Here is a 22,576-nt window from a genome sequence, read left to right as displayed (position 1 = left end):
AGGTGTGCTTTTACAAAAAAATAAAATAAAATTATAAGGTGTTTTTTTACAAAAAAAAGTTGTTTTAAAATGTGGTCTTTTGCAATTTTTCCATATACTAAACTCATTTTCGGGACATTATAGGTCCTATTGGTAGACTTATGGTTCCAAATATATTTTCATGACCTCAAGGAACAAACCCCCCCACCCCCCACCCCCAACTTAAATTTCGAAAAATTTTTTTGCTCAACTTTGATAAAAAAAAAAAGCGTGCATTATAACCTTCTTATTTAGATGTTTCTTATCTTTTTTAAGTTCAAAAAAGAAAGTGGATGAGGTGCTTCGTATCCACCCCTAACCATCAATGTAGCCAGTAACATATATACACCTCTTTGTCTTCATTAACTCAACGTCATCACAAGCCTTTATGTGATCATCTTGCATATGGTTCGAAATAACATTATTGACATTGGTAAGTATCTCCTGCCATCACACCATGTCTTTTCCATACTGAGTCTCGAAATCTTCATAAACGGTCCAATTTTGTTTATTATAGCCATCTAATTAGTAATCGGGAATATTTTCGGATCCAACAAAATTAGGCAACGAGGTGCCTCCTAAAGTTCTAAAATAACCCTGAAAAGCTTAATTAGTTGGTGCCCGAAACTGCCTATACTAGTTCATGCTTTGCATACCCAAATAATACTACCTACTCTTGTTAAGTCGAATCATTAGTTTAATTGATAAGAAGATAACATTTGTTGAGCAATTAGGTTTTGATGATTATAAACTAATGATGATTATCTATCTAACGTGTATGTTAAGTTGTGCATAGAAAGAGCAAGTTATGTTTGGAACAGGATACAAGGAACCTGAGCAATGACAAGTATATATATAAGGAACTTGAGCAATATAGGATAAGCAATAGAGGAACAAGAACAATGATAAGTGTTACAGTTGATAAGCATGATGATGGCTAAGGAACCATGAAGGTAACTATGTAAATAGGTGTTTACATATGTTAGCTTCACGAGGTAAGTATCCTATACATATATATGTCATGTATGTGTAGAAGTCTTTAAATTTAGTTTAGTTTTCTTTATTGTTTTTATAAATGAAAAAACTAACCTTCTGAGTTACTTTGTTATCCTCATAAGTTTGCTCAGTTTGTCATCATTAAAAAGGGGCAACTTGTTGACCCTTATGAGGTTTTGATGATGATGTTAAGAATTGAGCAAACTTCCATTTAATAAGGATTTTCTAGTGTTGTGATGTTTGCAGGTTCAGTAAGCGTTGAGGGTTGAAGTAGGAACTGAAACAGAGGAACTTTAGAAGATCCATGAGGATACAAGTAAAGTTAGAAGAAGAGTTCCAGAAATGGAACTTCCAGAAGTTTCTTAACAGGAACTTCAAAACGGGTTGTAACGACCTGGTTCCGGTGTAATGTTGGGGCAAACCCTAAGATCCAGAATATATCAAGACTACAGGATTCCAGAACAAGAGTTTTAGAGAAGCAACATGAAGACAGAGAAATAGAAGTATATTGCTCTAGGATTCATGTAAGTATGTTGGACACAAAAGTCGGTCTGGAACAAGTCTTTATAGAACCAAGGTGAACTCCAAACAGTCAATGAAATTAGAGTAACTGACTTGTCAGGAACTCGGAGACTCTCAGAGTTCAGGAACCTAATAGGAACTTAAGTGTGCACGTTGTTAAAAGTCGGTTTTAATGATATATATATTTACCTTATACGTGCATATCTTTTAGGGATTTGGTTTTACTGAATAAAGATATTTATCTTCTAATAAATCCCTTTTGGAAAAAGATAAATTTTGTTTAAAAAGTATTTTTAAACTAAAAGATAAGATTGAAATAAAATCTGATTTTATGTTAAATTTATCTTATTATTATTGACAGATTTTATTCTTAACAAAAAGATATATTTTCGGAAAACTTGTTTTTAGAAAATATCTTTTAAACTTATCTTTTCAGAAAATCTATCTTTTTCAAGATGAAATGAATAATTCGAGTGTACTATAAATATGCTCATATGTATTCATTCAAAGTTGAGGCTGACGAAGTGAGGTGGTCGTGCTTAATAGTTTTATCCTTCACCACGAAGCTAAGTCAGTTCTCCTGGTCAAAGTTCCTATCAGGTTTTGGTCACAGTACGTCCAGTGAGTTCCAGACAGGTCTCGAGTGTCCAACATATTAGTTATATCTCTTTATTCATAGATATGTATTTAGGGATATTCAATGAGATCTTGTAATGGGAAAAAGGGTTTTGAGTGTTTTGTATTTTGGGGTGAGATTGTGAATTCTCTTAAATTCACGCAAGTGATGAGTTTGAAATATCGTAAAATTCGAGTGGTAGCTGTGAGTGCACAGTGAGTGAAAGGAACCTGAGAGGTGTCTTGGGTCACCTAGGAAGTGTCCTGGGTTAAGGGAGAAAAAGGGTCCTGAGAGGTGTCTTAGGTCTGGTAGAAGGTGTCCTATCATATAGTCAAGTGTCCGTGGTGGAACTTGCGAAGCAAATGTCTGTGTAATAGGTTGTACTAGGAGAGTTTCCTATTATAGTGGAATTTGTTTATAAGTCCCAATAGGGCCGAGGTTTTACTTCCAGTTGGGCACTGGATGGTTTCCTCGTAAAACTTGCTGTGTGCTTTAAGTTCCTTTACGTTTTAATTGTTTATTTCCGCTTAAGTTTCGCGATTGGAACCTACTACCATTCACCCCCCTCTTGTAGTAGTTCATCTACACTAACAACATTACATGTGTAGTTAGCTATACATAAAAACAAAAATTATCATGTAATCATACTAAACCCAAAGATTACTGTAAACGTGACTTATGAACCAATCTTAGCTTTAGTATTAGTTTAATATACGTTTCTCAATTTCCAAGCTTCACCAATTTCTCCTTTTATACGTCAACTTTATATATTTTTAAGGAATTTTGGCTTTTCCTCATTTCTAGCGCTCTCATGGGTAAATATATATCAATTTTATTATACGGATTTATATTAATATAAATGAATTGTTTTATGCACCCTCCCATACAAAAATAATTTCCTACGGAGTATAACTTAAGTTTTTCTTTCCAAATGTTCATTTTATAAATTAAATATATCCCATGCATTATAACGAATACAATATTTGTATATCCTTATAAAAAAAAGTTTAGGTTTTTTTTTAATTCTCTTTGATTAATTTGCCAGCTTTGTTGGTTGTCTTTGCCTGCATGTATTGCTTGGAAGGTAGAATTTTGTAACAGAAATAAAGTATAACGGCTACTTGTGGCATTATTCCCTCGTTATGACGGCAGCATATATAATACGAGTAGCTATTTTTGCATGATTACTAAAATAAAGGGGAGGAAGAGGAAATAACATTATTGTCAATCTGTCATTGCTTTAGCTAAATTGTAGGAAATACATTTCTCTGTCATTTCAATAGTTTCCATCTGCAAAATTAGCATAAATTAAATAGGACCCCTTTCACCTACATAATAAAAATAAAAATAATTTCTTTCAAAAAAAAAAAAAAAAAAAATTCAATAAAGAGGTACAAACTCTTAAATAAACCCATTTTTTTTTGGAAAAATCGGGAACTCTTAAATAAACCTGATTCACATTAATTTATTGTGAACCACTTATATTAGAGTTACTATGGTCGTTTTATTAATATAAATAAAGATTACTGTGTTAAAATAAAAGTTATAGTTGTTAAAATAAAAGTCATTGTGTAGTAATTATAAAAGTCATAAGAGGTTAATTATTTTTTTTTTTACTAAAATTATTAATATACTAGTTAATATAAATATTAAAGGCCACTATGCTAAAATTATAGTCACTATATTTAACATAACATCATATTTTAAGTTTACAATAATATTATATATAAGCATTAAAAATACTCTTGGAAATTGTATAAAATTAGGAATTCATGGCAAAAACACGCGTAGATCAGTGTGTTTTTGTCATGTATTTCTAAATTTATACAATTTTCAAGAGTGTTTTTAATGCTTATATGAAGCCTTTAGGACTATGTATAACATTTTCCTAATATTAAAGGTCACACAAATTTTAATAAAGATTACAATACTATTCTAAATTAAGGTGACTATATTAAGATTAGGGTCACAATTTTCAATATAACATCAATAGGGCACTTATATGGACTTCAGGTCCACACAAGATTTTTTAAAAAGAGGTGTACAAAATTATTTGGGTTACATGCGGTAAAAGAAAATAAAAAATTTAGGCTACATCAGCTCAAATTACATACGGAATATAAGTATTGGACTTTTTATTTTATAGTTTTATATAATTGAGAAAAAAAAAAGTGTGTAAAAATGAGAAAACTCTAATAATAAGAATATAAGATGGTTAATCTCGTACATGTGTACTTTTAAGGAAATGCTTCTTTTAAAGAAATAAATTAGTCAAACTTTATAAAACATCTCAAAATAAAAAGTGTTTCAAACATTTGGAAACAAAAAAACTGATTTTAGTTTGGAGTCTTTGGACTAGTGTATAATGTCAACTCATATGATTTATGTAAAACTTAAATTGACATAATTCAATACTCGTACTTGGTAACTATGAGATGGGCCTGGTCCAAGGCCACTAAGCCCAAGAAGAAAATCTCTTAGGCACATCCGCACATAGCTATTCTCCATGACCTTTAATCATTTTTTACCCTGTTTGGTGAAAAGCTTAGAGCTGAAAGCTGAACCTGTATAATTGTGTTAGCTGATTATGACTAGCTGATTGTATTAAATGATTTGACTAACTTATTTTATTAGCTGATTGTATAAAAGTGTTTGGTAAATAGCTGGTTGTTTAAAGCTGATTGAGTATGTGAAATGACCAATAAGCTAATTGTGGGGTAGGTAGTTCATAAAGGATTTTAAAGTAAATGAGGGTATAAGTGTCATTTCATTATAATAATTGAATAAGCTATTTAAAAAAGCTCATTTTAGGAGCTTTTTGTAAAAGAGCTTATTTAGTGGAATAAGTTCTTTAAATAAGTTTTCCACCAAACACTTTATGTTAACTTATTTAATAGTTAATAAACTAATATTGGTCAAATAAGCTAATTTTGCTCAAATAAGCCGGTTATCAAACACAACCTTTTTCTTTTTGGTCCGGATAAGCTAGAAGGACAATACAAATGACATTCTTTTTATTTACCTTTTTCTTTTATACGGGGTTTGTAAAATGATACTACCTATTTCACTATTTGTAAAACTCATTCTAGTGGTATGGGCTAGATAGCGGCATTTCCATATGCGTTGTTATTTTGTTAAGTTTGTCACACATGCACAATGTGTCTTCTAGTCCGAGTCTTGTCGAAACATATTATTATTGTTGATTTCACATTATAGTGATAATACTCCTATTAGTATATCTACAATGAGGGTGTTATAATGAGTATAGATGTTTGTTTAATCCGCTATATATTTCCCTCAAAAATATCCTCAGTATATAAATTTTGGTTATCAAATTTTATTTTATTTTATTTATTTATTTATTTATTTTTTTTTTACGGAGTATAATATAACATTGTACATATACTAATAGCCGTGGGGATTCATTATTTTTTTTATGCTACTAGACAGTCAAAAAAAATTGACAATGCAAATTATATACTCCGACAAAAGATTGAATATACTATATACCTATCAATTACAACTATCCAAATAAACTTTTATAATTATAATTTTTAACATATAAAATTATACCAAGTACATCCTCAACAAATCAGAGAAATAATCCCCCCCAAAAAATTCAGATTTTCTCAGTATGATGAGAATTAAACCAAAGAATAAAACCACAAAGAACAAGAATAACAGGAATCAGATGAATAACATATTCTGCAGGAAATGTAAATCTCCTCTGTTTCTTGCTAACTTCTCTGTAAACCGGCAACTCATCTGCATCAGAAGCCGGCACCAAGTTTGCTGAGAACTCGTCGGAAACCCGTGTCGCACTAGCTGACCTATACATTATTATCAAATGACAACGATCACGACCACGACCACGACCACAACCACGACCACCAGTTACCAGTATGTTCAGATCTTAAAGGGGCTGTTGTTGACCTTTAAACAAGAAAAGGTGGAATATTTTTAGAGGAAAAGAGAGAGAAGTAGATGTTGTAGTTATATAGAAAATGAGGTGATTAATTTTATAATGGAAGAGGAAGGAACTACTTTGCTTCCAATAATCCTGAAGGGTTGACTTTGAATTATTGTGGAAAGATACAGCCTAACTTGGGATGACTTTTACTTAAGATTATTTCATTTAATATTGATTTGCATGTGATGGTAAAGACTAGTATGAGGGTTTTAAGGTCTAATTTATCACATGTTTTAAGTTTCCTATTCCCCTTTTCAGCAATTGGAAGATGTAGGTAAGGAGGGTTGTGAGTCGTGCCTGGTTAACGTGTCTTATGGTTGTGTGAGCTTGGCTTACGGCTGAGCCAACTAGTAGTAAGCTAGCTACTATATGTGTTGTGTTGAAAATGTTAAAAGGGTAGCCTATACAAATTAAATTAGCTAATTTTAGTTTTGTTGTGTTGGACCTTGTCATGCTTCATCAAATAAAATGAAACTCGACATGATTCATGTCCCAGCATATACATGTAAATAGCGTAATGCTTTGATCTTTTTTTTTTTTTTTTTGTGTATTGATTCGTACCGTACCATGCCATTGCCATCTTTAGATGTAGATAAATGTAAATCAATATTGTTGAATTGAATGTATGAAGGCTCATTGATTCTTATTATTGGTCATATTGGACTATTGTGCCTAAACTAAATTGTGGTCGTCTTTCAGATTGAAAAAAGCCAACAGTTTGGCACTCAAGCAATCAGATTAATCTAGTAAACTTGGAGATTAAAGTGATTCAAACAAAGTATGCACCAAGTTAGAACTAATCCAATCACAAAGGAGGCAAAATCTCTTTTTACTTTAATTAACTCTAAGTGGTGAGTTTGGATGGAAAGGATTTGACCATGAGTGAATGTTTTAAGTACCTAGGGTCGATCATCCAGAAGAATGGTGACATTGATCAAGACGTGACCCACAGGATTAAGTCAGGGTGGCTTAAATGGAGAGCGGCCACGGGAGTGTTATGCGACCGCAGCATTCCCTTAAAGTTGAAGGGAAAATTCTACAGGACTGCCATAAGACCAGTGTTGCTCTATGGTACAGAATGTTGGGCTTCTAAGAAAGAGCATATTAAAAAGATGGAGGTTACGGAAATGCGCATGTTAAGGTGGATGTGTGGAAACACTTTAAGAGATAGAATCAGAAATGAGGTTATTCGCAAGAAAGTAGGTGTGGCGGGCATTGTAGATAAATTAAGGGAAAATCGTCTGCGTTGGTTTGGACATGTAAGACGGAGACCCGAGGGTGCACCGGTGCGAAGAGTGGAAGAGTGGGACCATGGAGGGATTAAACGAGGAAGAGGGAGACCAAAGATGACTTGGTTGGAAGGAGTGAGGAAGGATATGAAGTGCATGGATTTACGTGAGGATGAAGTTTTGGATCGTAAGGGATGGAGGAGAAAGATTTATGTTGATGACTACACGGAATAATCAAATTTGGTTCATGTTAGCCGACCCCACTTTTGGGATTAAGGCTTTGATTGATTGATTGATTGATTGATTGAACCAAATTAAGCAACATGCACCAACCACTTTTGAAGGAGCATAAATCGACAAGCACTATGTGTACCGTTTACGAGGACACACAGATGCAAGAATGTTACTTAGACCTCCTCCGGTTTTATTTAAGGGCCTCAATTTAACTTTGACATTATTTACATGCACAACTTTGACCAATGTTTATACTCCCTCTATTTTTAAATACTTGCTTTATTTTTTCATGTACAGAGTTTTAGAAGAATTTGGAAAAAGTAATAAAATATGGAGGTATTGGGGTAGGTGGAAGAATAAAAAATTATAAAAAGCAAAATTAGTTGAGAGAATTAGAGGAAAGAGAATATAAAATTAATAAATTATGATTTATGGTGGGTCCACTAGGTGAGAGAAATGAATTAAATATTGTAAAAAATTTCCAAATAAGAAAATGGAGGAGTGGAGCAAGTATTTAAAAACGGAGGGAGTACTTTATATACTCGTATAAGATTGAATATATTATATGTGTATAATACTTATTAGATTCGTCTCAAAGCATAATTTCCAAATAAATATAATATGAAACGGAGATAGTATTAAAATGTTTTTTTTAAGGATGTCCACCCGGTTCACCGACTACATTCGGATCTGACTCGGATAGCACGCCTGACTTATGGTGGGTGAGTCTTCCAATAAGAGTTTCTGCATATGACGAGACTCAAACCCGAGACCTCCCTTAAACGACATCAAGTTGCTTACCACTTGAGCCAACTCTTATTGGTTAATAGTATTAAGATGTTGAATGAATTGCATACGCATTTTAAACTTACTAGATACAGTATATATCTTGCGGAGCATTTGAGGAATATTTCATTGGGTATATATATCACTTGAAAGGGTCTTCATAGAAGTGCTTTTTTTTTTCTTTTCTTTTTTTTTGTATCATGGTTGATATTTATAGTTTTATTATTCTTAAACAAATCAGGGAGCGTTTGGTTCGCAGAGTGGTATGTGTTTAGAATTAGGAATGGGGTTAAGGTGATATCGGGTTGAAACTTGATACTTAATACCATGTATTTGGTTCAATTCAGGAATGGAATTCCCTTAATATCAGGTATTTGATACCTAATGGATTGGAATGAGCCAAACCCACCTCCCCCCTAAGGTTTCAAAACTCTATACCTCATGGGTTTGATGTATGAATTTAAAATTCATATTTTTGACAACCAAACATATGGTATGGTTTTAGTAATTCTAAACTCATATCTCATACCTACATTCTGCAAAACAAACGCCTTAAATAGATTTTTGAGTTGATTTGAATTGCTAAATAACTATTGTTCACATATTACTTTTTACTGTAATTTTTTTTTACCGATGAGGTCTTAATCTAGTGGTACAATTAAGAATGAGGTCATACGTTCAAATCCCCCCATCCCGCTTATAATTTGTATCCCCCCATTGGTTCATTCGCACCAAAAACCTGATGAAGAAATCATCCGAAGCTGAATATGATGATCCTGGTAAGTTGTATGGAGTACTACTTATCATGTTTTGGAATCTTCAGATTGGATAAGATTCAACTTTTTTGGAAGATCAAACTTTTGAACATTATATATCTATCTTATAGTAGTAATAAAGGATCAACCTATAATTTCCAACAATATATATCTAGGTGAAGAGGATGGATGGAAGCAACCTTCTTTATCATATGATTTATTACTAAGTTAATTATGTGAAAATTGTATAATTAATAAAATACGAGTAATTTCTTTAAATTGTGTAGTACGGAGTAATAAATTTTTTCGTCTTTTTTTAAAAAATTGTTTAGTCTTGAAATTTGAAAGTAAAAAAAAAAAAGGTTAAATTGAATGATGTCATAAATAATTTATGCGGAAATTTTTCACAAGAAGTTGACACATGTAATTCAGTGATGTTAGCATTATGATGATGACTGGTTTTAGTATGTAGTTTTAGTCAATTGATGCAAGGACAAGAAAAATAAAGAGTCGTCCCAAACTTAACTTATAAGCTCTTTTTTATTTAGGAAACTTTTAAGTTCATCTTATACTAAATAATCTACTGCGTATTTGTTTTTACAAAATTTTCAAATTTTCCTAATTGATTGTAGTAAGAAGCAAGAGTTGTTGATTTTCAAATTATAATGGCTGGTTTTAAGAATAGTGTTACGTACTCGATATAATTAAATTAAATTTAAGTGAAAAATCACTTTGAATCTTATTTTGGCTTGTGTCAAGTTAAATTCGATTATACGGAGTATTATTAATACACTTAATTATTACTCGTACCAAGTGATTAGAGCTTTTCTCCCGATTTTAGTAGATCCTGGGATCGATTCTCACCCCGTCCTTGTAGCTCTCTAAACACAAAAATTTAAGACTCGTTCTCCGTAGACATTGATTATCAACTTGGTAGACATTGATTATCAACTTGGTATGAAAAAAGAAAGTACAAATTCAAAAATAAAAAATGGAGGTTTTTCTCCAAAATAGAAAGAAAATATTCAGACATTCTATTCTATCAAATCACATAATCTAATCATGATAATATTACTCCTAGTAGGGGTTGAGTAGAGTAGAGTCCCTAGAAAATCCACCCAATTTTCAAATTCAAACGGTCCAATTCCTTTCTTACACTCTCCCTCCTTTCCTTTTACAGTTTATCATCTCTTCATCATCTTCATTGCTGTTAACACTTTCGATTTTCATTTTTCAACCCTAAAAAATATGGAAATTAAAACTCCTGTAAAAGAAGCAGAGAGAAAAAAGAGTGTTGATTTGGTTATTTTCTCTCCATTATTTCTGGAATTCTGGGCTTTTAATCTTTTATTTTATATCAAAACTGTTTTTTTTTTTTTTTTTTTTCAATTGAGTTGCTCTGTTTTATACACTTATTTTCTCTCTGTTTTTGTCTATTTTCTGGGTAGAAAAAGGAGAAATCAGTAATTTCAAAGAAGGATTTGAAGCTTGCTTTAGTTGCAAAAAGACTGTCTATGCTTCAAGATGATCATCAAACTGAAATTCAACCTGTAAGTTACTGCTTTTTTTCATTTATTATTTCATTTATGCTTAGAAAAGTTTGAAGCTTTATTACTCCAGAAAATTTCAGATTTTATTTTTGTTTCAAGTTTTATTAATGAGGTCTTTTGATTTATTTATTTATTTGGACTTCTTGTTATGAAAAATGATCATAGTTGTCAACTTTACCCTTAAATCTCACAAAAAGATTGAACTTTCCCTTAAATGTTTATGGCCCATTTATTCTATTGTTGGTTGAAAGTTTCAATTTTTTTTTTTTTTTGGGTAACAGATATTACCTCCAGATAATCAAGAGCAAAGTCAAAGGTAAATAAAAGGCCCTAAAAATTTTCAATTTTATCAAATTTCATAAGAGAACGCATAAATTATGTATACAACGGGTGTATTGTACTTTTTTATTATACAAGTTAGTAACTTTTATGTCATTTGAACATGACTTGTCTTGTTTTATAAAAATTTTACACACAAACTTAACTTTTATGTGATTTGGCGCAACTTGTCTTATTTTATACAAACCGGCTAGACATGTCGAAAAAGTAATTAAGCAATATAGACAAGTTACTTTATTATGTTCTTATATGCATATCATTTGTTTAATTTCACAATGCTAACTAAGTCTTGTGTAAATAAATCTTAATGATTGCTGAAGCACCAAGCCATCTAAGGACATGGACACTAATGATCATACATTATTTGAAGACAATGTTAGTGTAATGTCCAAGTCTTCCAAAATTCCAACAAAAATTGAAAGGTTAGCTGATGTATTACTACTTAATAGCAGTTTCATTTATCACTTTCCTAGAGATTGTAACAGTGTAACTACTTGATGTTGTTATACTATAACTTGTATTGATCATTGTTATTGCTATGTGTGATTTGATGCTCGTTTATACACGAAAGCCACAAGCGAGCAAGGGACATTAGTGATGATTATGATGAGTCCTTGGAATATAGAGAACTCGTGGTTTGGATGCCGCCACAAAAGAAAGAAAGGTAAAGACCTTAATGTAAAACAAGCAAGATAAACATTATGAAGTATTACAAAGAAGTGCAAAATAATAAATTGGTGACTGTAAATTATGTATTGTTTTTCTGCTGATGAATTTGTGTAATTTGAATGGTTCTGAAGAGCTAAAAAGAAGAGGGTCAAAACCAATGATTCATCAAACGAAGAGAATGTCAAGGCTAGTAAGATTTCAATAACACAAAAATTGTATGTTTATGAACTAATGTTATAGCTTTTATTTTTGAATGTGATAGATTATGTCTATAGAGCTATGTATATTGATGATTTTGCATATGGACAGTCGAAGGAGTGACTTAAGTGATCCTTTACCAACGGGTGACAAGTCGTCTGCTTTGAAGCGAGCAGAAGAGATCCAAGCAAGTCTGTCAGCTAAACATCCTAGCTTTGTCAAACTGATGTTGAAATCACATGTTTCTGGGGGATTTTGGCTGGTAAGCCAGCAAATAACTTGTACTACTTCAATAAAAATACAAGGTTGCATACATTAGTAGGGAGTTGTGTGTATCAGTGTATGAGTATGATGTTGCTTGTTTTGTGATGGACAGGGTCTGCCGAAGAAATTTTGTGATAAGCATCTCCCTGTGTGTGACAGTAATGTAGTGTTGGTGGATGAAGCTGGTAAGAAATCCAGCACAAAATATTTAGCTGCGAAAGTAGGTTTCAGTGGTGGATGGAGGGGTTTTTCCATTGATCATGGCTTACTTGAGGGAGATGTATTGGTTTTTCAACTGATTGCCCCAACAAAATTTCAGGCAAGCATCTTGCACTTGAGTCATGACTACTAATTTTAGTAATGTATGCAGAAGTTTCTTATTTCTTCTGTTTAAAATGATTAGGACATAAGTGCAAATAGGGATGCATATTTATTAAATTTTTTTCATTGTCCTGAATGAGGATTTAAGGTTTTCTTTAGCCCTTAGTAATGCTTGCCTTTGGCCGTTTTAACCCTGACCAAGTGACCATTCTTAGCAAAGTTGTGGCGTTTGGGTGTATATAAGAAAGGTTTGATAGTTACCTCCATTTATAAGAATTCCCATGTTTTAGTCACTAAACAACCACAAAATTTTCGACTTCCTAGATGTAATTCTCACTCAAACCATTGATAAGGCCTTTTGAAGTCCCATTCTACAATGATTACATTGCAACATTGCATCACCAATTTACAATCCATTACTACTTCACAATGTTTTTACAGATTTATGTTGTAAGAGGACAAACGTTTGGTGAAGTTGATGGATCTTTAAAGCTCCTGAGCTTGAATCCTGGAGCAGGACAACAGATATCAGGTTAAAGCTCACTCTTGTAATCGCATCTCTATATAAAATGCTACATGATGAATTATTTACTGATATCCATATCCTTATTTATCCCAAAATAGAGGGCAATAGCCAAGAGAAGGTCTTACAAACAGAAGAAGACAACAACACTTCCTCAGGCTATCTGTCCCAAAGCAACAGTGATATTGAGTCAGGGCCTGAAGTACTCGAAGGAATTCAATTCTCAGATTCTGACATCAAATTCGAAGGAGTGGAGGGCTTTGAGGACTTCCACATTGTTGTTGATGGCCTCATTATGGACTCCAAATTCTCTGCCACTACTCGAAAGAAGTACTATGAGCTCTGCCACAGCCAAAGTTCGTTTCTGCATGAGAATTTCCTTAAGGGCCTGAACTGTAATCTGGTGGTTGGGATCATTGCAGAGACTATTAACATTGCAGATGCCATCAAATCCTGCAAGAAAACCTCTACTTCTCATGAAGATCTTCGGGTTTGGGAGAAAACATTGAAGGGATTTGAGATGCTAGGCATGAAAGTCGATTTCTTGCTTACTCACATTGACCAGCTACTAGGCATTGCTGTGGAATCTGACAGAGCTGATGAATCAAACAAGCTGAAAGAAAGTATCATTAAGCGAGCTTTAGCCAAAGAGAGAATGAATTTGCTTGAGAATAAACTCACACAGCTAAAAGACTCAATGCAGAAGATCAACTTCGAGATGGATGCTGAGATAAAGATGTCAAGTGCATTGAAACAGGAAGCCAGGATCAAGGAAATTATTGCTATTTAACCACTTGATTAACCAACAGTCTATTTTGCAGGGCAGTTTCAGTATAATTTGTTGGCCATGTATATTTTGGGGGAGTGGAAAACTTTTGTATAGTTGAAACCTAGAAATCTTAGATGACATTAAGTTAAGGAACGATTCTGATTGCTGATCATGGAATCGAATGTAAGTATGGTTAATGTTGATGATATTATTGGACAGTAGATTATTAGGCCTGTCTCTATTGTTAGCAAGGTCCTCTGAGCTTATCACCAAGTATATTTTTCAGACCAAGAACATGTCCAAAGTGTACTAGAGGTCGATATAAAAATATTTCTGTAAATGTTTTACACATAAACAATATAAAAGTCAAATTGTTGCAAGTATTCAGAGTTCGGCAAATTTGTCATTAAATAAAATTTAAACTGAATAGATGAATGAACACAGTTACACAGGCCACAGTACAAGAAACATGTAATATGCATGCTTTGGAATATTATTAGATAATGCCGGGTGCTGCTGAGTCGACAAACTTAATGCCGGGGATAACATGTGCACCAAGAGGCCCTCCTTTTCCGAATACACCAGGGAGTTTTGCTGGTTCGTCTGCTAGAGATCGGGCAGCAGAGACTGCTAAGGCCATAAGAAGCACAGCCATGGTTATGAACACCACACACTTAGTCAGTTGTGTTTGATTCATTTTAATTTTTTCGTGTTTTTGACTCAATTGAATTTGAGGGAGTGGATGAAGCCTATTTATAGAGTTAATTGAGACAGTTGTGTACAGCCCGGCTGGTTGTTAAAAAATATTGTATAACATTATTACATAGTACATACTTTCTCCGTTGCAATAAAGATTGTTTAATTTTATCTTAAAGATTTACAAAAAATTGTCAAATAGAGGAATCATAGGGGATGGAGTGAGTAATTAAATTGCAAATAAGTCGGCTTTTGGTTTGTTTCTCTTGATTACTTGTAATTATACATGCTCTCCATTTACATTTCACTACAAATTTATTCTTTAGCTAGCCGGTTAGGAAATTGTTAGTGGCAGACTGGCAGGGCAGATTTATAAGATTTGTTCTGATTTTGTGGGGAAAAAATGAGGTTATGACTATAATACCTCACTTATAAATGATGATTTTGATAATAATAAAATGTTAATCAATCATATAAAATATATACAAAAAAAAAAAAAGGGTTGTTTTCTCATCTAGACATGAAATAATGCTTTGATTTGCTTATCTTGGTTGAAACTTTAATTTTTTTTTTTTTTAAAAAAAAAAAAAAACATAGAGAAGTTAGAAAGCGACACATAAATACTACATTGTGTTCTTAAATTCGGCAACACAATGCAAAAGGCCATACTCATTGGGTAGAGTACTACGTGAGTATGTATTCTAATCCATTTATTGAATGAATACGAAATATTAAAATTCATTTATAAAATAGATGACAATCTCAAAAAAATAAATAAATAAATAAATTACAAGAGTAACTATTTAAAAAAGTACAATAGTATGAAAAAATGATACTACATATATCTTTAGTTATATTGTATTCCAAACGTTGCTAAAAGATTGTCTCAAACACTAAAAAACGTAACAAAGGCCACAAATCACAATACAAGAAAAATGTAGTAGTAATAGCGTTATACAAGAGGATGCACATTTGTCTCTTTCAACCCAATAAGCTTACCAAAACCCTTCTCATGAGCCCTCCTCTTCCCTCACTCTGACCCTACCCCTACCCCAGCCTCCACCCCCGCCCCAGCCCCCGCCCCAGCCCCCACCACCTCCCCAGCCTCGAACCCTCACCATGCCCTCTTCCCCTCCGACTGTTACACTGACGTGTTTATCAGGTTCGTCTTCTAAAAACTGAGCAGCCGAGACAGCGAAGGCCATAAGAAGCATGACCATGGTTATATACACCACACACTTTGTCATTTGAGTTGACTCTTTTTTTTTTCGCTCTTATGATTGGAAGCTATTGATTGAGTTCCATATATAGATGAAGATGAAGTAATTATATTATATACAGTAGAATTCCTCAACAAAAAAATATTATATACAGTAGAATATAGTGGTTGTGGTACCTCAAGGGAAGACAAATATATGATCAAATAACATTCAGAGACATGCAATGATTGATATTTTTATTAGTTTATCCAGTTATATTTCATAACGTTTACTTATAATCCATTTATTTTATGGATGATGATGACATAATCAGTATATATTTCTTTGTAATATAATAACCAATGTTTAGTGATTAGAAACATGATAATGTTTTTTAGATTATGATAGACCATCTTAATTTATTAATAAGTACATAGTTTAATGATTCATACGTGCTTTCCATTTTCATTACGATTACATCTTAAAATTTGTAACTAAGTATCTTTTATGAAATATGTAATGAAGAGAGGCCATTTTGACAAGAAACGTAAATGTGGGCAGTCTCGTTAAATCATTGCTCATTTTCATACTGGTTGCATAACCAATATGAAAACAAAATTATTACAATTTTTGAAGAATTTGTCGGAAAAAAAATTAGGTTTTTTGGTCTAAATGTCGTCCGAGTTTATTATTTTTACCAAATTATCATATATGGTAAGTTTTTTTTTACCAAATTGTCACTGGAGTAAGTTACTTTACCAAATTATTATTAGGGGTCTTTTTTACTTACCAATCTAGTCAATTGGCCGAATGAGGGACTATTTAGCAAAGTCCTCCCACCAAGAATACTTTCCATGCAAAGAACATGTTCATTATGTAATAGACAACAAATCATCACTAATCTAACTAGCTATAAGAAACACCTTTGCTTGAAGACAAATTGATAATCATCTCGATATTCTTTGCTTGTAAAACATGTAAAGGATACAATAAACCAAAGAAAATATTTATAAAAAAAAAAAAAAACATAAGAATTATGAAACATGTAAATAAGATAAAATAAAACTTGAATCCAAAACAAATTAAATACGAAGTAATAATTTGAATTAACAATTGAGATGGATGTATCAATGTATACAATAAACATGTAAATGGTGGTTATGGTACCCTTTGTAACACCATCTATATAACATCAAGGGCGTCAAAGAAACCAAAATTCCTCCAATGCACAAGTAAATTGAACTCGATAATCTCATTATTGAGCGTACTTATCATAAAGTATACAAATTAAACCAAATATAGATGAATGAACACGTACAAACCACAATGCAGTACAATAAAGAAACATGTACTCCGTAATACAGTAATAATGATAGTAGTAGTAATAGTAGTAGCATTAGAAAAATAATGCATGGTTTATTGGTAATATTATTAGAGAATGCCGGGAATAAGAATTCCACCCAATAGGCCTCCCTTTTTAGCACCATTTTGCCCTCCTCCATTTAAAAGCCCCGAGGTCAGACCACCAATACTATCCCCGGCGGTTTCGCCCGGTTCAACATTTGCTAGAGAACGGGCGGCTGAGACGGCTAAGGCCATCATAAGCACACCCATGGTTATCAACACCATAACCTTACTCACTTGTGTCTGCCTCATATTTTTCTTTTTTTTGTAGGACTTACTAATTGAATTGAGTTAGGAGAGTTGGAGGGAGTAAGTAAATGAATGAACCCTGGCCTATTTATACACATTTTATTCAGACAAGAACCTCGTGTCTCATGTGCACAGCCTTCTTGCACGGTTATTGTTAAATACGAGTACTTTCTTTGGCCTGTTTTTATTCAAACTAGGCATGTTTGTCAATACAAAACTTTAATTTGACCAATAATTATATATTTGATTAATGCTTCGTATTAAGCATAATAAAAAATATAAATTTGATATTCAGATACTATATATATGTATTGAAACGATTCCACCTAGTACCCACATGACTTTTTTTTTTTTTTTTTTCCTTATGTATCAATTACTAACATTAGTTAAAATGAATTATTTGAATAGTGCAAAAAGTCAACATATATGCATGAGAGTATGAGACTCTTAAATAAAAATGGAGGGAATATGACATTTTTTTGGTGCAAAGTGAGTCGAGCAAATATAATGAGGTAGACGAGATTAAGGGTCTGTTCACTTCAACTTAATTTTAGTTCAACTCCAATCAGTTCAGTTCAGCTCCAATCAGTTCAGTTCAGCTCCTAATTTCCTTCTCTTATAAAATATTCATTTCAACTCTATTCAGTTTAGTTTAGCTCCAATCAGTTCAGTTCAGTAAAATGTGAACATACCCTTAATATCAAATTACTTATTGGCCTGGGCAATACCCCGGGTCATTATAAATTTATTACTTTAATAATCGAATAATGTATATTTTGGCTTGTTTTTCAATAAGAGAATTTTATTTTTTTTTAAAAACCTGTCAATAAGAGTTTAAGTGGTGTTTTTTTAAAAAAAAAAAAAAAAAAATTAAAGATGATGCTTAAGTAGTTTGTTGTTTGTATGATCTGGTTTGACTATAAGAATAATCTTTTGCATTAATAAATATAGTGTAAATGATAAATCAAATTCGTTGTGAAACAAATTGATAAAAAAAAGAAAAAGAATTAATGTGCAAATTCTTATAAATTTTATTATTGTGCAATTATTAAGGAGTTATATTTCAAGGAAAATTTAAATAGGGGGCTATGCATATGAAGAGTTTTTCAATTAACTTAAACATTAATACATGGAGGTTAATGCATGGAGTTCTTTCAAAGGAAAAAAAAAAAAGGTTAATGCATTGAGTTTTTCAATTATCAATGGACTGATTTGATAATATGTCAAATGGCAAAATTAGTGACACACGACAAAATAGCATGTCTTACCATGAGTTTTAATAATATATATTAATTAATTTTAAGTACCACCCCTCAAAACTTCAACCATGAAACTAGTATTTGATCAATAACATTAAATGTGACACTTTATAATATAGTTTCTTTGTTTCAATAAGGTTGTTGTTCCGTTTGATTTTTAAACTCTCGTATAAAAACCGGTCATATGGAGCAATCATAAGGGATGGAGTGAATAATAAAATTGCAAATAATTTGCCTTTTGATTTAATTTGTTTGTTATGATTAATTATAATCATACGTGTACTCCAAATTCATTTCACGTTGTCAAAAAAAAAAAAAATAAAAAATAAAAAATCATTTCACATTAATTGTTGCCAGCTTTGAAACATGTTAGTGCCAGAGCAGATTATAAGATTTGTCCTGATTTTGTGGAAAATGATAATGTTAATTACGATTTTAGTTACTCACTTACAAAGTTGTACACAATAACTTTGATATGATACTAAGTAAAAGATTTATCAATTATATTATACGAAATACTCACTCCCTTTATCTCATTTTATTGTTCTTGTTATGACTTTGTATGTGCTTCAATACTTATCTGCAAGAAACATTAAAGAAATTAACAAATAAGTACGTAAGTCTTACGCGATTCACTAACAATGAAGTTATTTATGTCCACGAAAAGGCGATAGAGAGTTTGTATCAATCTTACTTAAAGTAAAATTATATATATAAGAAGTATATAATATTGTACATTTGTACTTATAAATGTTACTTCATTCGTATCATAATGATCTTTTATTAAAAAAAAAATATTTGACTATTAAAAATGCAAGACAATCTTCTCAATTTCTCTCTCTATATAAGAACAAATATTGTCATATGAAATTTAGTTTAAATTGTTTGGGTGAATACATTATTAATATCTACTTTTTATGAATTTTGCTAGTGTGAAAGGTATTTGGGATTAAATATTTGTATCAATATATGTAAATGGGAAGAACACTATAGAGCGAAGGAAGGATATTTAAATGCAAAGTGGACAATATCAACCACTAAAATAGCATCATGTGGTGTTATGGGGTCATTGGGAAATTGAATACCCTAACCTTTTTCCGTTTTGGGTCCGAAAAAGTTTAAAATTGTCCAAAATTAGTGAAAGTTATATAATCCACACTTTTGAACTAATTTTAATTAGATTTTTTGATACCCACTACTGAAAAATTTCGGAGATTGAGGGTACAACTATGAGTCATATTATGTTGTTTAGAACCATATATTACCACTACTTTATTATAATAAGTTCCATGGTGGCTTAGAGTTGTCAAAGGAAGGCGTAAGTTGTAACTTGTAAGTTTGTAACCAACTAGGTTGGAAGTTTAAAGGCTAAAGCGGTCAATTCCAACCACTTAAATAAATTCTCGAGTGTTATGAGATCTATGGAAGCAACCTCGAGATGTTTCCTTAATTCCTTTCGAGGCCCAAAATTGTTTATAATTGTCTAAATCTGAAGGATATAATCTACACTTTTGGTCTCGGTTTGTTCCCTTCATTTTGAGTATTCTGTTGATTTTAAACCTTTATAAAAAAAACCTGAGAAAAATTGATTTGCACTTTTTTGTTGTAAGTTTAATTTTCAAAACTATGATGATTTTTATAAGGTTTACGAATTTAAATTATTCTTTATATGAAATACTTTGTATATTACTCTTATTTTTTTTGTTTTAAATGCATTAGTTTGACCAGCACATTTGCCAAGACGTAATTTGACCATTAATATCTTTAAGTGTCTATTAGTAAAACCTGTAATAAAATTATATTATGAAAGTAGACATTGTGACGAATCTAATATATTATGAAAGGTTATTTTCTTACCGGTAAGAACACCAATTGAGGCCCCTACAAAGATTCACAACTGAGACCAAGAGGAAAAAAGATGGTATAGATGAAGAGAAAAGGGATAAGAGAGAAAGAAAACCTTCAAAAAAAAAATTGAAAAAACCTATAAGATCGAGTTTTTAAGGGTAATATTTTTTTTATGAAAAATATATATTTTTTAATTTCTCTATAATTCGTTCTCCGGTATGGAAACCAAATAAATAAACAAAACTAATTTGCAATTGTGGTTTTCTTTAAAAACCCTATGTTTTACATGAAAACTAATTTTTCATTAGAAAATGTTTTACATCAAATTAATTAGGATCTTATAGGAAAATAGTATGTATAATATAGACAAGACTTTATTTTTTATACAAGTATTTATTAATGAAATTTTTTGGTAAAAGTCTTTTTAATTTGAGATGAAAAATCAAAATAGTGAAATAGGAATAACAAAAAGAGATAGAGGGAGGGGGTTAAATATTTCAAAGTTTAATTTTTTTTGTTTTTGTTATGGACGATAATGAAATGAACACATACAAGAAGTCACTGAACAAAAACTCGATCGTGATAAATACAATTAGGCACGTACTAGCTAGTAAATATTGGAAAATAAAAGAGATTGAAATTTGAAAGTGTTGACAACCCTTCGGGTTTTGTCGAGGATGTAATTTTACAAGACAAACCTCTCTAACTCTGTAACTTATCTATCAGAGATTGATTGTCGAGGTCAATCGATCAGCCGTCGATTGAGCCCCATATCTTCAGGCTCTCGGTCAAGTGTATGTTTGATAAGAGTGTGTTTTGGGTTGGAAACAAATTCAGTTAAATAATTACTGTTATTAAGTATTTGATTAGAATGTTTGGATAACAATTACTATATCTATAAAGTAAGGATTTCCACCTATTTGTTACATCTCTAACATCTAAACTAAAGTAACTGATAAAGTATAAAACATATTCCTGTGCCCAAATATAAGAAAAGGAATTAGAAGTTATATTTAAGTAACAATTACCGTTATTTTTCTCAAATAAAAAGAAAGGAAGTTATGTTTAAGTGATTTATTTCCATAATTGAACGAAACAAATGAAAATGTAAGTATTAGATGATTCATTTCCTCTCTCTTATTCGTTTCATTTCCTCCATTTCAAATATTCATACCAAACATCCCCTAAATATATTAACAACTTGATTAACCGTTGCACTTTGATTAAGCTGCGTTAAATCCTATCCTCAAACCATGTTTGGGTGCATCAGCATCACTGGCGAGTATTGCCGGTTCATCATCAGCTAGACTGCTAGAGATCGGGCAGCCGAGACGACCAATGCCATGACAAGTCTGACTCATTGTTTTAATTTTGGTTTTTATTCTTAATTAAGCTAGCATATTCTTGCATACTTCATATATATTGTACGGTTTTGGTTTATTTGTATTGTTAATCTTTACTTTTGTTCATGCTTACTTTTTTGTAGAGATGATACACTAAGGCCTAAGGGTCTATTTTGTTATACTTATTTTCACTTATTTCAGGTCTAATAAGTTGATACTTCGTATAAGTTAACATAAGTTCGATTCAAGAGAAATAAGTTCCGTTCAGGAAAAATAAGTTCTGAGAAGGGTTACCCAAGTTCAAATTAAAACTAAAATAAGTTTTAATTAATAAGTTCTATTAAGTTCAATCAAGTACAGATGAGCGAAAATCAGGTGAACATGGTTCAAACAGAAGACACATGAGTATGTATCCTTATCAATTTATTGAATGAATATTAAAATTGACTTACAATAAAGTACACGATTTAAGGATCACTATAAAAATTACAAGAGTAGTAAATATTCAAAACAAGTACAAGAGTATGAAAAAATGACACCGTATATCTTTACTTATATAGTACTCCAGCCGTTGCTAAAAGATTTATGGGAAATTCCCATTGGTACACCCGTGGTTTTGACTTTTTCCATTGATACACTCCAAAATTTTTGTCTTCCCATCGGTACACCCATGTTTGGTCTTTTTCCCAACCGTGACTAACACCGTTAAAAAGTATTTCATTAAGTTAAAATAATTAAGGAAAAGACTATAATACCCCTTTTAAACATCTAATGTCTCGATTTGCGTGTCGAAAATTGTTTAGTTAAAGTTTTGGGAGT

The 22,576-nt window shown here is 31.9% G+C and overlaps 1 protein-coding gene across 1 annotated transcript; it reads left to right on the top strand.

Annotated features, from left to right (window-relative positions):
- Positions 1–9,113: 9,113 nt before the first annotated feature.
- LOC145579708 (B3 domain-containing protein Os01g0234100-like) lies at positions 9,114–13,780 on the top strand. Its single transcript, XM_081636944.1, has 11 exons — positions 9,114–9,150; positions 10,307–10,428; positions 10,575–10,676; positions 10,958–10,992; positions 11,336–11,437; positions 11,587–11,679; positions 11,816–11,899; positions 11,994–12,144; positions 12,259–12,465; positions 12,909–12,999; positions 13,092–13,780. Exons 1-11 carry the CDS (start codon positions 9,114–9,116, stop codon positions 13,778–13,780), a joined length of 1,713 nt encoding a protein of 570 aa, XP_081493070.1.
- The last annotated feature ends 8,796 nt before the right edge of the window (positions 13,781–22,576 follow it).

The sequence above is a fragment of the Chenopodium album genome, chromosome 14 (genome assembly GCF_948465745.1).
Source record: "Chenopodium album chromosome 14, dcCheAlbu1.1, whole genome shotgun sequence".
NCBI lineage: Eukaryota > Viridiplantae > Streptophyta > Magnoliopsida > Caryophyllales > Amaranthaceae > Chenopodium > Chenopodium album.
The sequence above is the reverse complement of the archived record's forward strand: the minus strand, read 5'-3'. Positions and strand labels throughout refer to the sequence as shown.

Coding starts and splice junctions, on each gene's coding strand:
- LOC145579708 (XM_081636944.1), top strand. CDS start 9,114: ATGAAGAAATCATCCGAAGCTGAATATGATGATCCTG. Junction 12,466..12,908: donor TTGCCCCAACAAAATTTCAG/GCAAGCATCTTG, acceptor ATGTTTTTACAG/ATTTATGTTGTAAGAGGACA. Junction 13,000..13,091: donor AGCAGGACAACAGATATCAG/GTTAAAGCTCAC, acceptor ATCCCAAAATAG/AGGGCAATAGCCAAGAGAAG.